The 15,033-nt window shown below is 50.6% G+C and overlaps 1 protein-coding gene across 1 annotated transcript; it reads left to right on the top strand.

Moving 5' to 3' along the window:
- Window positions 1-1,404: 1,404 nt before the first annotated feature.
- LOC124983765 (keratin, type II cytoskeletal 5-like) lies at window positions 1,405-13,340 on the top strand. The gene is made up of 9 exons (XM_047551314.1): window positions 1,405-1,899; window positions 3,769-3,977; window positions 6,679-6,739; window positions 7,219-7,314; window positions 9,400-9,564; window positions 10,321-10,446; window positions 10,994-11,214; window positions 11,715-11,749; window positions 13,123-13,340. The coding sequence occupies exons 1-9, from the start codon at window positions 1,405-1,407 to the stop codon at window positions 13,338-13,340; spliced, it is 1,626 nt and encodes a 541-aa protein (XP_047407270.1).
- The last annotated feature ends 1,693 nt before the right edge of the window (window positions 13,341-15,033 follow it).

Genomic DNA, 15,033 nt, shown 5'->3' with positions numbered 1-15,033 from the left:
CCCCTGGGCAGAGGCCCTGCCCAGCTTCCTGATCAGTATGTCATGCAGTGTGATGCCATCCCCTCCCAAAACCAGACTGTTCCTAGGACACTGACGTAGGGTGGGCGGCCCAGGCTTCTGACAGCAAAGGAGTTGATTGTTCCCTGACAGCTTCAAACTTGCAGACCTGAGCAGAGAAATAACAGGCCAGAGAGGGGAGTTAAAAGTCAGCCCTGGGGCCAAGCAGAGGAGCCATTTAGACCATAATTGCAGGCAGCAGTGAGACATCCAGGAAGGTTCCACATTCCTGAGTTTATGAGTCCCCTGGCCCCTGCCCGTCAGCACTAAGCCTGGTGTGGCCTGGTGGGCTCACCCAGAGTAAGCCCAAGGTGGGTTTGGAGCGGGTGGGCTCAGTGTTCAGGACCAAGAGTAAAAATGATGAGAGGTACAAGCTAGGAATGTGGAAAACACATGTGCAGGCCAAAACACAGGACATCGAAGGACAGGGGAGGGAGCAGCCATGTGTCAAAAGAGAGAGGAGTGTGAATGTCACGTAAGGAGGATGAAGATAAAGGGCAGAGGAGAAATCCTGAGCATAGCTGTTCAATCCCTGGTCCTCCATGTCCCCAGGGAAGGGCAAGTTAAGACCAGGGAAGGGAGCAGTAGAGGGACAGAAATTTAGAGTGAAGCTGCCTCTTGTCCGTGGACCTGACTCCTCTGCACATAACCTGGTCAGATCACCAGTTACCAGTATTGGCCTAATGTTCACAAGCCAAATGACTTTTGCAGGTTTCCTCATTACTCAGCTTCAGTTGCTTCAAGAATAAAAATACCTACTCCACAGTGATGTAGAAGGGTAAACAAGAACTCAGGTGTAAGGCAACCACCCACAGAAGCTGCTAGAAAAGCGTGGGCCATCATCCTTGCCATCCAAGGATAAGTAGGAGAATCAAAGGAAATGATGCTTGAGGCAGACCTGCTACTTGCTATGGCAACAGACTGCATCCTCAATAAACAGAATTCTTTTTTATTAAGTGACCAGAATGGACATAGTCAGGTTCTTGGATTCAGAACCTGAGACCTGGGAACAGAGGCAGGAGCTGCAGACGAGAAGCAAGGGGAGTGTCCACCACGTGTGGCTAGAACAGGGTGGCGGGGCGCTCGGAACCCATGCCTGCCCCGGGCCAGAATCCCCAGGCCTGGTCCTGCCCTGGGTAGGGTGTTCCCCATGGTGATTAGCGGGGCAGGAAAATGGGCTGTGGCCAGACATGCCATTGGGGTGAACTCAACAGAGTGGTCTTTGATCTCCTCTGGCCAAGCCCAGTTCTTGAAAGGGATATAAGTCAAGGAGAGTCTGGGAGAGTCAGACTTTGGAGGCTCCTTGTTCATTTACACTCCTCTTACGCTCTGGCATTAGCTCCCACCATGACCCAACGGTCTTCTATCACCATCAAATCTGGGGGCACCCGGAACTTCAGTGCTTCCTCAGCCAGCCTCCTCCCGGCGGGCTGCCGGCCCAGCTTCAGCTCTGTCTCCATGTCCCAGAGCGGGAAGAGTTTCGGGGGCGGCTTTGGGGGTGGCTTTGGGGGTGGCTTCGGGACGAGGAGCCTACACAGCTTTGGGGGAAGCAAGAGAATTTCCATCAGCGGGGGCTACCGCTCCAGCCGCAGCGGCTTTGGGGGTAATAGCTGTGGGCTGGGTGTCGGCGGCCTAGGGTACAGAATGGGGGGAGGCTTCGGTGGGTATGGAATGGGAGGTGGGATGATGGCTGGAGCTGGGGGCATCCACGAAGTCACCGTCAACCAGAGTCTTCTGACCCCCCTGCACCTGGAGATCGATCCCTCCCTCCAGCGGGTGCGCAAGGAGGAGCGGGAGCAGATCAAGACCCTCAACAACAAGTTCGCCTCCTTCATCGACAAGGTGAGAGACACGTGGGGTCCCCATCTGGAAAGCACTGCAGCCAGGGGAACTTAGCCTTCTGTTTTTTTCTGAAGTCAACTGTGGCTTCCCAGGACCTGCAGTCCCAGGAATGAGCAACCTGCTGATGGGGTGAGGTAGGGTGGTCTCCCACTTTGTTGAGCTGAGAGCAGAAAAAGGTCCCTCTCCAAACCCAGAGCTCTCTGACCCACATTGCTTTTCTGATGGACAGTGATCAAGTATCTGGCTTAAAATGAGCACAAGGGGAATGAGTTTTGAGGGAAGCTGGTCAAGTTTCCAAGTTCAAGGAAGTGACCTGGGTCCCTTTCTCTTACCCAGCTGAGTCAGCACTTGTGTTTGCTATGGCAGTAGGCATCTACCTGGTGACACTGATGTCTGCAAAGCTAAGTGGTCAGTGAGAGAACACTCAGAGCACTTAGCAGGTGTCCTTTGGTAAGAGGATATTTGTGACTTCAGCCTGAGTCTCACTCTGGGGTTCTAGAGACTTCCCAACTCTGGGAGAGAGCCCCTGCATGACACCCCCACCATCACACATGAACGGGCTGTTTTTACCTGGGAAGAACCAATTCAAGGATCTAGATCTCTCAGACCCATATCCGGGATCTGGAAGAAAGAATGCTGAGTTCAGAGGCAACCAGGTTCCAATATGGCTCTACGACTACAAGAGTCACCAAATTCCTCAGGCTCGGGTTGGGTTGGACAGATGGATTCTAAGGTCCCTTTGTAGGTATGAAAAACGATGAGTGTCTCATGGTATGGACCAGACCACTGACACATAGCACTGCCAAGGCACAGCTTCTTTAGCTTTGTCACCCACCTGGCCTGGGTTGTACTAATGGAGGTGAGAAGATCCTGGGTCTTGCTTTTCCCAGGTTCATCTGGAGGGGATGTGGGGGACGAGAGCCTGGAACTAGGGAGGGGCTTGGAGCCAGGGTGTCCTCCTTCCTCCAACAACAGGAGAAGCTAGGAAGGATGCATTTGCTAATAACTCTCTATAAGGACACTGCCATCTTCAAAGCCATGGAGATACTGTTCCTTGATTCATTTCCGTTCCTCTCAGTGGAAGGGCTGCATCAAGGGGAAAGGTGATGACTAGTTCCCAAGGCTGCTTCCCAGCCTAATCTAAGAAACCCAAATTAACAGCACAAGACCACAAAGAACTCAGGAAAGCACGGAGAGGAAGGGGCTTTCCCAAGGCCGCATGGCTAGTGAGGGGCATGACAGGAATTATGCCCCGTCCCCACAGCACAACTCAAGAGTGACTACCTACTCAGAATTTGTGTGCAGGCTAGTGAGCCTATATTCTTTTTAAAAATTTTTTATTCTAATTAGTCATACACGACAGTAGAATACATTTATATATTTTGATAGATCATGCATAAATGAAGAGTATAGATTCTGAGAAATCCTAACAGAAAGAAAATGGACAGATGGAATTTTCTGCCATAAACCTCCTACCTATGTAAAAGGAATCAAAATCTCACCAGTGACAAGATGATGGAGGGATCTTTTCTTCAGTTAGCACACATCAGCATGATTTGGTGTGTTCAGGTGGCCTCCAGCCCCTCCCTACTTCTTCCTGCTACTTCTTCCTCCTCCCTATTTCTTCCCTACTTCTTCCCCCTACTTCTTCCCTCTCCAAATCAAACCACCACCTGCCTCCTAAGTCCATTGCAACAAAATCTTGACAGCCCAGGACCCTTGCAGGCAAGGAGGAAGAAGAGAAGAATGCCACCTGGACTCTGAGATCATGCAGAGACCCCCTGCACTGTTGGGGGTCCTATATCCCAGAGCATTCTGGGAAGTTACTGCATGGAAGCCCTCATGGTCTCTTACCTCTGGCTTGGGCAGGTGCGCTTCCTGGAGCAGCAGAACAAAGTCCTGGAAACCAAATGGAGCCTCCTGCAAGACCACAAGACCACCAGGGCTAATATTGAACCCATGTTTGAAGCCTACATCAACAACCTGAGGCGGCAGCTGGACTGCCTGGGAGGAGAGCGGGGGAGGCTAGAGATGGAGCTGAAGAGCATGCAGGACGTGGTGGAGGACTTCAAGAACAAGTGAGTGGAGGCTCGGCCAGCTCATGGGCCAGAGTCCTGCCCTGGGGCTCTGGTGAGACCAGAGACAGCAGAGAAACAGGCTCTGCTCTCCAGAAATGCCCAGTCCAAAAGGACTTGGGACACCCAGCTGGGGCATGGGGGTGGAATCAGAAATAGACACAAAAGTAGAATGAAAACTGGGTCAAGAATGTTGAGGTCTTAGGGAGGGGCTAGAGTTAGAGGTGACATGAGTGACATGGGTAGGAAGGGCTACACAGACACAACTCTGCCGGTGAGGAAAGTCAGACTCTGAGATGGCCACTGATTAACCCAGGATTATACAAAGTGGCAGCTGGTGAGGTAAGAGTTAAACTCAGAGACTCTCCCCGGCACACTTGCTCAACTAAATCCCAGTAAGCTCCTTGACAGCACTCACACATCCATCCAGCCCTGGCCAAGAAGCTGAGGAACAGAGAAGAAAAGTGCATTTGCAGCCTTCTCTCAAGACTATCTGTACACACATGTGCTCACACACACACATACACACACACCACTACACACACACTAAGCATCATGGTATACTCACGCCCATAAACATAAGTTTCTTATTTTTACTGTTTTTACTTCTTATTTTTCTTGCTGTAGTTGATTTCTAATTATCTTGACCCAACCAAAATTAGCAACTTGATAATGAGTTTTGATTATTGTTTGTATAATATAGTAAGAGTTTAGGCTTTAGCCTAAGCAACTTGGTAGCCACTACCTGCATGTAACTGCTTTTTTAATTTATGCAATTTTGTCAATTATACCTCAAGAAAACTGGTCAGTGCTAGGCATATATTGACTGAACTTAATTTGATGTTGTTCACTTGGCAAAAGATCAAGTTCATATGCCAGACATAAAATTTTTTAATAATCTGGCTCTACATTACTTCTATAAACAAAAACACAAAACAGTTATGTTAGGGTCAGAAACTTGAACTTCAAATTTCAAATTCAAGTACGGTCTTGTTTTTCCTCCTTATTTTAGTTTTTAAATCAGTGCTATTAATCTTATTGCCTGGATAAGAATCTTTCTGAGACTTCCCATGTCACATGTAACTATTTAGATTTATTAAATAAAATTTCGAATCCAATTCCTCATCACACTAGCACATTTTAAATGTTCCATCACCACACATTAATGGTTCCTACAAAGAACAAAGGCATACAGCATTTCCCTCATTGCAAAAGTTCTATACAACAGTGCTACAGAATCTAATCATTGGCACTTAAGCTGATTGATCTCAAGAAAACTGTATAACCTCTCCAAGCCCCAGTTCGTCTGTTACAGGGGTGGCAATAGTGCTCCACTTATAAGGGAGTTGATAGTATTAAATCAAAACTTGCATGGAAAGTACTTGGTGGTGACCCAGTGCCTGCCACATAGTAAGTCGTTAAATGTTATCCATTTTGATTGTCTTTATGATTATGCATATGTGTGTGGTGATACAGACCCAGGTGAGAGAAGCAGGTGCAAGTGGATAATTTATAAGGCATGGGCAAACATGGGGTAGAGTGTTTTCATTCAAGAAGGCTTCCTGGAGGAGGAGGAGGAAGAGGAGGAGGAGGAGGAGGAAGAAGAAGCTGAAGGCACAAGAGGGATGTTGTGGGAGCTTTTGAAGAGCATGTTCCTGGTTAATAGCCAGGCAGTGTTCCTGTGGGATCCAGGTGACCGGTGCAGCACAGGACTATGAGCTGGGAGACAATGAAGATGAGGACAGTTGCATGGAGTCAGGCAGGTGAAGAAAAAAAATGTTCAGGTTTCATAAAAAGGGCAACTCAAGGAAACAATAAGGAACAGCAAATTGGTTTTCCCAGAGAACGTGAAAGAAGCACAGCACCAAAGTCTCAGTGGCAGGAAAGTGTGTGTTGCTCAGACCCTACTGAGCACCAGAGGCCATCTGAAAGCAGAGATTCTGGTAATACACCTAGTATGTGTTCAGACTTTGTAGTTGCCAAAGATCAGAGACGTGCCAATCCATGGATGGGAAAGGATCTAGTAGTACAGCTGTCCAAGGTGACTCAGTGGCAGGCAGGGCAGCCAAGGGTCGAGCCCCAGCTGTCTAATGCAATTGATGCTTAGGAGGCTCAGGTGGGGAGTGGGTGACCTGGGGCAGAGGTGAAACTCCATTCTCAGAGATAGGTGAGCAGAAAAGCACCTCCACAGTCCCTGGGGGCAGGACAAGGTAGGTTGCTGCCTAGGGGTAAACTCAAGACTGAGACAACTAGCAGAGAAGGGGGCTCAGTTAATCTGAAGATTCTGCGTCTGAGGTGTGGTTCAGGTGACTGAGGATAGTGAGGGGACAGGAGAGCATGGTGGGATATGGGAACCAGGTCAGAGCCCAGGAGTTACAGGCCTCTTGCTGCTCTCTCCAATCTTCCCCTCACTGCCTCTGTTCCTGAGGGTGAGCCCACTAGAAAATAAAATAAGAAAGCTTTCCTGCTCCACTGAGAACCCAAGTACTCTAAGGAACAAAGCTATGGGAATGAGGGATGGTTCTATTCTATTGTCATTTTGATTTGGGGCTTATCGTGGGTTGGGAGCAGTGTTTGATTGGGGACTTAGGGGTATATGTGTCCTGGAGAGCTATGCTGCAGTAGAACATTGTCCATGTCTGCCCTGGGGACCCGTCCCCAGAGCCCTCCTCCACCCACTGCCCCTTCTCTACCCTTCCCGCAGGTATGAGGAGGAAATCAACAGGCGAACGGCAGCAGAGAATGAGTTTGTGGTGCTCAAGAAGGTGAGGGCACAGACAGCCAGGTTGGGAGACAGGGCAGTACAGGGGTCAGGTCACAGAGGTCTGGGCCTTTCTGCTTGATGGGACTGTCAGAAGGAGAAGAGAAACTGCCAGCGGCTGAGTTGGAGGGGGAACAGAGCAGCAGCTAGAAGGTGGGAGCAGGCAGAAATGTGGGGAGGTGGGAAGCTGGGTGGGCTTTGGTGGGAAGCTTGGGGAACCCAGAGTCAGTGGGAGCCCAAGGACCCAGGATGGGCACCACAGAAGACCTTCCACATGGTATTCGCGAACGATCAGAAAGACATCCCTGAGGATCTGGTCCTCCTGTGGTACGGATCTTCCTCCTCCTCCAAACTCTACTCCACCACCAGGAATAGAGACAGGCTTCCCCTCAGGAGCTGAGGCTACCCCTCTAGCTCATGGCCAGAGGCAGCTGGCTGACCCAAGAAGGGTGGGCCCAAGGTGATAGCATGTTCTGTCCCCAGGATGTGGACGCTGCCTACATGAACAAGGTGGAGCTGGAGGCCAAGGTGGATGCCCTGATGGATGAGATCAACTTCCTGAGGGCTTTCTTCGAGGCGGTAAGAGGATCCAGTGTTCCCCAAACCTCTGGAAGGGCTGGTGACTGGGGGCCTCAGCTGGGACAGAGGCTGCTGACTCTTTTCCTGACCTTCTGCCATAGTCCCTTTCTCCATCTGTGGGGTGTAATTAATGAGGCCAAATGCAGCTTCCCCTACAAGGGAGAAAATGAGGTTCCCCAGAGAAGCTAGAAGGTGAGGAGAGGCAGAAAATTCAGCCTTGACCACTTGGACCAACCATGTTCCATTGGGCAAACAAAAGAATGGACTTCCTGTCAATGAAATGCCCATAGTTTCCACAGAACCACTCAAGCAACCTGGCTCCCCAGCCCAGCCCAGCCCAGCCCAATCCTACCCAACCCTACCTGCTGCTCTTCCTAGAGCTACTACTGCAGGATGGTGCAATTAATCAAATCAAACAGCAATTAGCAAGCCTGCAGGTGCTTCTGGAAGCCTGAAACACAATTGCCTGCTTCTCCTGAAGACATGTTTTTGTTGAGCACCTCTATTCAAGGATACTCTTCTCAGACACTTACCACTAGGAAGGTACTGAGCAAACACATGGAGCCCCTAGGTCCTTAGGTCTTACCTTACAGTTAGGGAGTCAGGCAATGAAGAGATAATGAAATAACTACCATTTCAGACATGATGGGGGCAATGAAGAAAAATGGCAATAGGGAGCCATAGAAGGTAGGGAGTGTGTGACATTTAACAAGAAATCTGAAGGAACTGAAGATGTGAGCCAGAAAGATACAGGAAGGTGGATGGTGTCCCAGCCACAGGGATCTGGAAGGACAGATTCCCCCATGCAGGGTCCAGCATAGCTAGAGCAGAGTGAAGAGGTGGGACTGCAGTGTCAAGGTGGGGGCGTGAGGAGAATTGTGTACCCCAGGTGTGTCTCCAGGTGGGACAGTTGATTGATGTCCATAGGGTCAGCTATGTTTGGCACCCACCAGCAGCCTGACAAGTCGTTCCAGGACCAGAAGTGTCAACTCCAAGGCTAGGTGCTTTCAGTGACCATCTCACAGCTTGTATGAGACAAAAAGGTGTCCTTTGCTCTGCTTATTATCTTCATTGTGGCAACCGGTGTGGTGCTGGCTCCTACTTCTGAGCTGGCTCCTTGCCCAGCAAGCCCATGGGCTGAAATCCCCAGTGAGGTCAGGGAGCAAGAGCAACTATACAGAAAAAAAATTTACAGCATCAGAACAGCAAAACAACACTTTGCTGAAACAGAAAATCATGAACCAACTGATAATAAAGAGAATAAAGGAGTATTTTGGCTTAGATTTATACTTTGTACCAGCAATTCTTAAGATTCCAAAGCATCAGAATCTTCTAGAGCCTTGTTAACATACCAGCTTGGACTGAGGATGTCTGGGAGATGGAACGAGGCACTCCCATCCTGTTCCCAGGTGGGTGAAGCTGATGCTGTCCACTTGAAGTCTCAAGTGGAGAACCACTGCTTTGGGTGATTCTGAAAAGAGAACACTAGCAAATAAATTGTGGGCTTACTGCTCAAAAAATATCTTCTATAGGATATTACTGAGCCCTCACAGAAGTCTTGCAGGGCCAGTATTGTGATGAGCTTCTCTGAGATCCAGAGATACTATCTAAACCTGCTCTGCAGAGCCAGACTTGGATTTCTCAGTCCTATGCCCTTTCTACTAATCCAAGCTAATTTCCATTTCCCATCCCTTAGGAGCAAAATTGGGAAACAATGAGGACATAGCAGAGTTATCTGGCTCCTTCTGACTCAGTGTTCTTTCCCAAGATGATGTCTTTATGTGATATGAAGGGCTGTGCTTTCTCAGAACACTGACACTCTCAACAAGGTGTGCTCCCTCCGCAATGGGAGTGGTTTCTGGAGATTTCTGGCTAGAGTTACCTGTGCTGCTGCTCCCTGTCCAGATGAGCTGAAGATAAAGATGTAAACTCCCTAATGTCCTTCCCAAGTTTTGAAGACTTCCAGAGCCAAGCAGGGAACATGACCCCAAAATACAAAACCCTCCATGCCAGGGTCTGCCTCCAGACATACAAACATGCATGTGAATGCCCTGCCTCAGCTCTCCCCTTTGAACCCAATCACAGGAGCTGGCTCAGCTTCAGGCTCAGATCTCTGAGACCTCTGTGGTCTTGTCCATGGACAACAACCGCAGCCTGAACCTGGACAGCATCATCGCCGAGGTCAAGGCCCAGTATGAGGACATTGCCAACCGCAGTCGGGCAGAGGCGGAATCCTGGTACCAAACCAAGGTGAGCTATCAAGAGCAAATCAATCAAACAAGCACAGAGAGCCACGGTTTCAAACATAAGTAAGATGAAACTGGGTCAAAGGCATCTGAGTTCAGCTTGAGGCTCACCTTCTAATCTAACACCATTCTAGCACCCTCAGGAGCTGAGGAGTAGCCAGATGCAGGAAAAGAGGCAAAAGTCTCTCTGCTAGGACAGATGGACACACACCTCCAATGCCTTGTATCAGAAAGCAGGCACAACTGGACAGTTCCAGTCATCAGTGCCAACAGGAGGATGAGGGGACAGGGTCATGATGAATGTCTAACACCTCCCGGAAGAGGCTGGAGCATCCAGAGAAGAGAGGTGGAACTGCCTGGGGTGGAGACACCAGGAGGTCACAGAGTGAGAATTTTCAGGGTGGACTGGACACTCTGAGCTGAGGGATCTTGAAGGATGATGGGCTGTGGTGTCAGGACACACAACTGCGGAGGAGCTCTGGAAATAAAAGGGCTGGGCACCCCGTGTGGTGCTGCGGTTGGAGGGTGTGGTGTGGAGTGGAGGGGGACGGGAAGCCTGGGCACACAGTCAGTGGTGGGGTGAAGCCTGTGGACACGGACAGTGAAGGGCTGGGAGGGGCGGGATCGGGGCAAAGCCAGGAGTCTCCAAGCAGCGCAAAGAAAGCCTGTGGAGCCTGGGAGCCACCAGCTTCTCCCCTGGACTGTCCCTCCTGTCCGCTGCACACGTCCGTTACTCAGGGCCGATTTCTCTTTCTGCCAGTATGAGGAGCTGCAGCGGTCCGCCGGCCGGCACGGGGATGACCTCCGCACCACCAAGATGGAGATCTCTGAGCTGAACCGGGCCATGCAGCGGCTGCGCTCAGAGATTGATAACTTGAAGAAACAGGTCAGGCTTAGCTCCCAAAGGTCATCCTATCCGTGCCCCGCCTTAGGGTAGAGCTGCACCTGGGCCTAACTCAACCCGTGCAGAGAAAATCTTCCTGGACCTGTGGCCTCCAGGAATAGAAATGTGTATCCACCTAGGACCTGTCCTTTCCTGTGGAATCTCAGATGGCCACAGCTTGGCTTGCTTTACTTACCCTCTTTCCGGGGAAATGGAACACTGAAAAGGGCTTCAGAAACCCATTTTCTCCATCCTGATGAGGTTCAAATTATCCGAGGAGGGCAGAGAGCAATCCAGTTCCAGCCTCCCTTACATTAAATCCATTTCAGGGAATCCTTCCATACTTTTTAAAAAATTTTTTTAGTAGTCAATGGACCTTTATTTTATTTAGTTTTATGTGGTGCTAAGGATGAAACCCAGTGCCTCACACATGCTAGACAAGTCCTCTACCACTGAGCCACAACTCCAGCCCCCATATTTTTATCCTGAAGTCCACCTCTGACTACATTCTCTGTAAGTGGTGTCATAATCTCCTACCTCCTGCTGGCAGTGCGCCACACTCCAGGCCGCCATTGCCGATGCGGAGCAGCGTGGGGAGCTGGCCCTCAAGGATGCCAAGAGCAAGCTGGCAGAGCTGGAGGACGCCCTGCAGAAGGCCAAGCAGGACATGGCCAGGCAGCTCCGAGAATACCAGGAGCTCATGAACGTCAAGCTGGCCCTGGACATCGAGATCGCCACCTACCGCAAGCTGCTGGAGGGCGAGGAGTGCAGGTGGGCCACTTTCCGCTCCCTCCATGGCCACCAGAGCGAGATCATTATGCCACAGAGGCTGCATGAACCCCACAGTGTCAGGCCCCCAGAGAGAAATTCCACTCAACAGCTCCTTTAAAGGCACCCTGCAACTACAGCCAGTGCCACAGCTCCTGCTGGACCCAGGGCAGCGGTCAGAGCCAAAGGTGTCAGAAAGAGGTGCTCATGACCATCTGCAAGTCCCTAAGCAGGCCATTTCCACCCAGAGCCTATAGCAAACACAGCTGCACTCAGGACCAGCCTCAAGGGTCCCCTGTCTCCCCAGAAATGGCCTACAAGGTCATCATCCTACTCCACCTTTGGCAGGAGTCCCTGCCCACTCTAGATGTCCCCTTATATTTCCTTTAGTTTCCTAAAGTTAGAGATCAGTGGAAATCTTTCTAAGAGTCAAAATACAAAGAGTCCAGGGCTCTGTAACTTCTCAGCAATGAAATGTCCCTTTCTCTCCCCACCTGCCACAGACTTACCGGAGAAGGCGTCGGATCTGTGAACATCTGTGAGTAATTGTCTTGGGATGACAGAAAAGGGGGCGGGGGGCAAAATGGGTGCTAACTGCATCACTAATTAGGATTTGGTGCCTGGAAAATGAACACGCTGGGGCGTAGATGTCTTTAAGACCCTCTTAGGGGCTCTGTAGAGACCTCTCTCTTCTTTGGCCCCTCCTCCCAGTGAGGTCAAGAGAACTCAGAACTGGAACATTCTATGTCCCTAAGGAAGTTATTAGAGTGAAGCTCAGACTTTCTCCTCACTCTGGGATAATCTCCCTAGGAACAGTAGGTGACCCTGCACTCCCTGAGCTGGTTGCAGTGGGTCACAATTCCTCAGGAATATGACCCCAGCCCGGCCCCAGAGGATCCCATTATGGGACAGAACTGCTCAAGCAGTGATGGGTCCCTGGTTCAAAGGCCTGATTTCTCAGCTACTCCAAAACTAACACAATAAGTGACTGTGAAGCAGGTTCAAGGAAAAGAATTTTATTTAGATCTAAGCACTTTAATTGGACAAGTGGAACAGTGACTGGCCTGGTTTGGCCTGGACTCAGGAGGGAGACCGGGAGAATCACATCACAGAGTGACATCCCCCACCCCAGGGCTAAGGGGACAAGGAAAAGTTCAGCATCCTGTGTGGTGAGTCCTGGTCATGGAAGTAAAGGGCCCTCGGGCCCCCATGAGTCAGAACACCCGGGAACCTAGGAGAGAGCCTGTAACCGACTAGAGGTGGAGCGCTTCACAGGGAGAAGTCGGCTCTGAAAGGGAGGGTGGGAGCAAAGGCTCGGGATGCTCAATAAAGGCAGGAGGCTGCCTCCCGAGGGAGCGAGTCCTTGTCACCGTGTGCATTGGCATAGGCACAGAAGAGCTGTCTCTCAGTCATGCAGTCAAGGGGACTCCAATTCCAGAGGGGCTCATCGAAGTGGCCCGTTCCACAACATGGGAGTCTGCGGTTCTCTCCTTGACAGCCTCTTGGTAGAGAAGAGGAACACAGTGCAGGAGCCTAAAGTGTTTTTCTGGCAGGCGTGACCTCGGTCAAGGCATTTGATCTCTCTGCCCCTCACCTCACCTGTTCTCTATAAAAGGGGGTCATTGTAACGTGCCCTTTCAGGCCTGTTGAGATTAGCAAGGTCACAATCGTGAAAGTGCTTTGAAAAATGTGAAGCCTGGTAGGTGCTCATATTGAGGCAGCTAGTGATAGGACAGAGGGTCCACACCCACCCTGCCTCACCCTGAGTACTGTTCCTGAGGCTCCCAGGGGGAGAGTGTTGCCTGGGGCAAGGCACTGTGGGAGGAGCAGACCCGGGCATGAGACCTGATCCCAGAGGGCCGTCTTGGGAAGATGGAAGAAACTGCCAGTATGCCTGTCTTTCCTCCACAGCTGTGGTCTCTTCCTCTGGAGGCTCAGGCTACAGTGGGGGCGGCGGCCTGTGCATAGGCGGGGGCGGCTACAGCAGCAGCCTTAGCTACGGTGGCAGTGGCGGGAGCAGCGGCTTCAGCTCCACCAGCGGCCGCAGCGTCGGTGGCAGCAGCTCCAGCATGCGCATCATCTCCAAGACGTCATCTTCGTCATCCACCAAGAAGAGTTACAGGAGCTAAGGCGCCCACCTGTGCTGGCCACCAGCCCCAAGGCCCCAGCTCCAGCCCTCAGGCCTGACGCTTTGCCCACACCCCATGCTCACATCCACAGCAGCAGGCAGAGGAGTGGCAAGTGGCCGACCGATTTAAAGGTCACCTTATCCATCCCTCTGCCTCTGACAGGCCCTACAGAGCCATCCCATCCATCCTGGTCTCAGAGCCCTCCAGGGTCCATTCCAGCCCCCACTGACTCAACTGCTCTGGGTCAACACCTGGGCTGGGATTTTGCTCTTAAGCAATTTCCAGAATGGGGGGTGTCATAGGATCTTCTTCCTTCTGTCTGACCAGCTCCACTACAATCACAAGATGATTCCTCTTGCTCAGTCCTTCATGGGGACCTTAGAATTGACCCAAAGAAATCAAGGGCTATATAGGCCAGAGTTTACACATAGGTTGTTTCTCCCTGCAGATGATACTTGTCCTGCTGGGCCCTCAGACCAGGAAATATATTTGCAAACCCTGCCACACATATTGCCTTCTCTCTTCCTTTTATTCTGTCTCTGTCCAGGCCCTCAATCAAGTCCCCCAACAACTTCTGCCAGTAGAATATTTGAATGAGGAATCAATACTCTCAAAATAGTACCAACTAGTTATTATTCATACTAGAATGGGAAAAAAAAAATTGTATCAAGAACCTGAGTCCTCCTTGGCCTGCAGCTGCACTGAATGAGTGTATAGCCACATTCCTTCCATATCTGTCTCATGGCAGCTGATATTAGAAGGCTGTCCCTGAACAGAAAGGTCCTGGTGATGAGAGAGTGGGAGGCAGGCACTCAGCCCAAAATGCCTGCAGAATACACCAGAAAAAGGAATCAATTTGGCTGTACGGAGAAATGGCACAGTGAGAGTCCTCCTGCAAAGCAATGTTCCAGCCTCAGGCCTTTCCCCCTTTCCCTTATGCTAACCAGCTATTTCTGGAAACTTCTCTCTCCTTTTTACCTTGCCTTTCCACCTACTTGTTTGCCCTCATCTTCATGGCCCCTGTGTGTTCTAGCTTGCTGCTCAACCTCCCCTCCCCTCTCCTCTCTCAATTTCTCTCCTTTTATCCTTTCCCACCCTTCCCATTTGGCAACATATTTTCTGCTCTTTCCCCTCCCACCTTTCTTTTCCTGCATCCCAACCTCTGAAAGGTCTCTGTGCTGTGCGGATTCCCCTGTCCCCAGCCCTGGCAAGAACAAAGCTCTCTAAGACAGTACCCCAAACTCTCTGCCCTGCAGGGAAGAACTGAGGTAGTAAACTTGGAGGAGAGACAAATCCTGGCTTTGGAGTCTCCCCTCCCTCTGAGGAGACATGATTCCAGACCCTCCAAGGAAGCAGAGGGAAGATGCAGGGGAACAGGGTGAGGGTCTGGACTGAGGTCTTTTTGAAATTGGCCTTCATGGGCAATTTCCCTGTTTTGTCCTAAGAGCTGTAAACCCTCAAACACCCGCCATGAATTCAAAATCAGAACCAATGGAAAGGCAAGGAGGTTGTCCGCCACTCTGCCACCACACAGACCAAATTCATAGCTCCAGAAAACAAGTTAAAACTTCTGAGCTCCCTGCTCTCCTACCGCTTGCCATTTTCCTGAAATTGCTTCAATAAAATGTCACTGAGCACTCTAGGTCTTGACTGAGTCCATGTTATGTGTCATACCTGGAGGGCAGCCTCAGAC

Source organism: Sciurus carolinensis, chromosome 4, assembly GCF_902686445.1.
Source record: "Sciurus carolinensis chromosome 4, mSciCar1.2, whole genome shotgun sequence".
Taxonomy (NCBI): domain Eukaryota; kingdom Metazoa; phylum Chordata; class Mammalia; order Rodentia; family Sciuridae; genus Sciurus; species Sciurus carolinensis.
Note: the sequence above shows the minus strand (reverse complement) of the source record. Positions and strands in the feature narration are given on the sequence as shown.

What these genes read in the sequence shown, in the direction of transcription:
- LOC124983765 (XM_047551314.1), top strand. Translation starts at nt 1,405, where the DNA reads ATGACCCAACGGTCTTCTATCACCATCAAATCTGGGGGCACCCGGAAC. An exon ending in CTGGAGGGCGAGGAGTGCAG is followed by an intron (nt 11,215 to 11,714) that starts GTGGGCCACTTT and finishes CACCTGCCACAG; the next exon opens with ACTTACCGGAGAAGGCGTCG. An exon ending in CGTCGGATCTGTGAACATCT is followed by an intron (nt 11,750 to 13,122) that starts GTGAGTAATTGT and finishes TTTCCTCCACAG; the next exon opens with CTGTGGTCTCTTCCTCTGGA.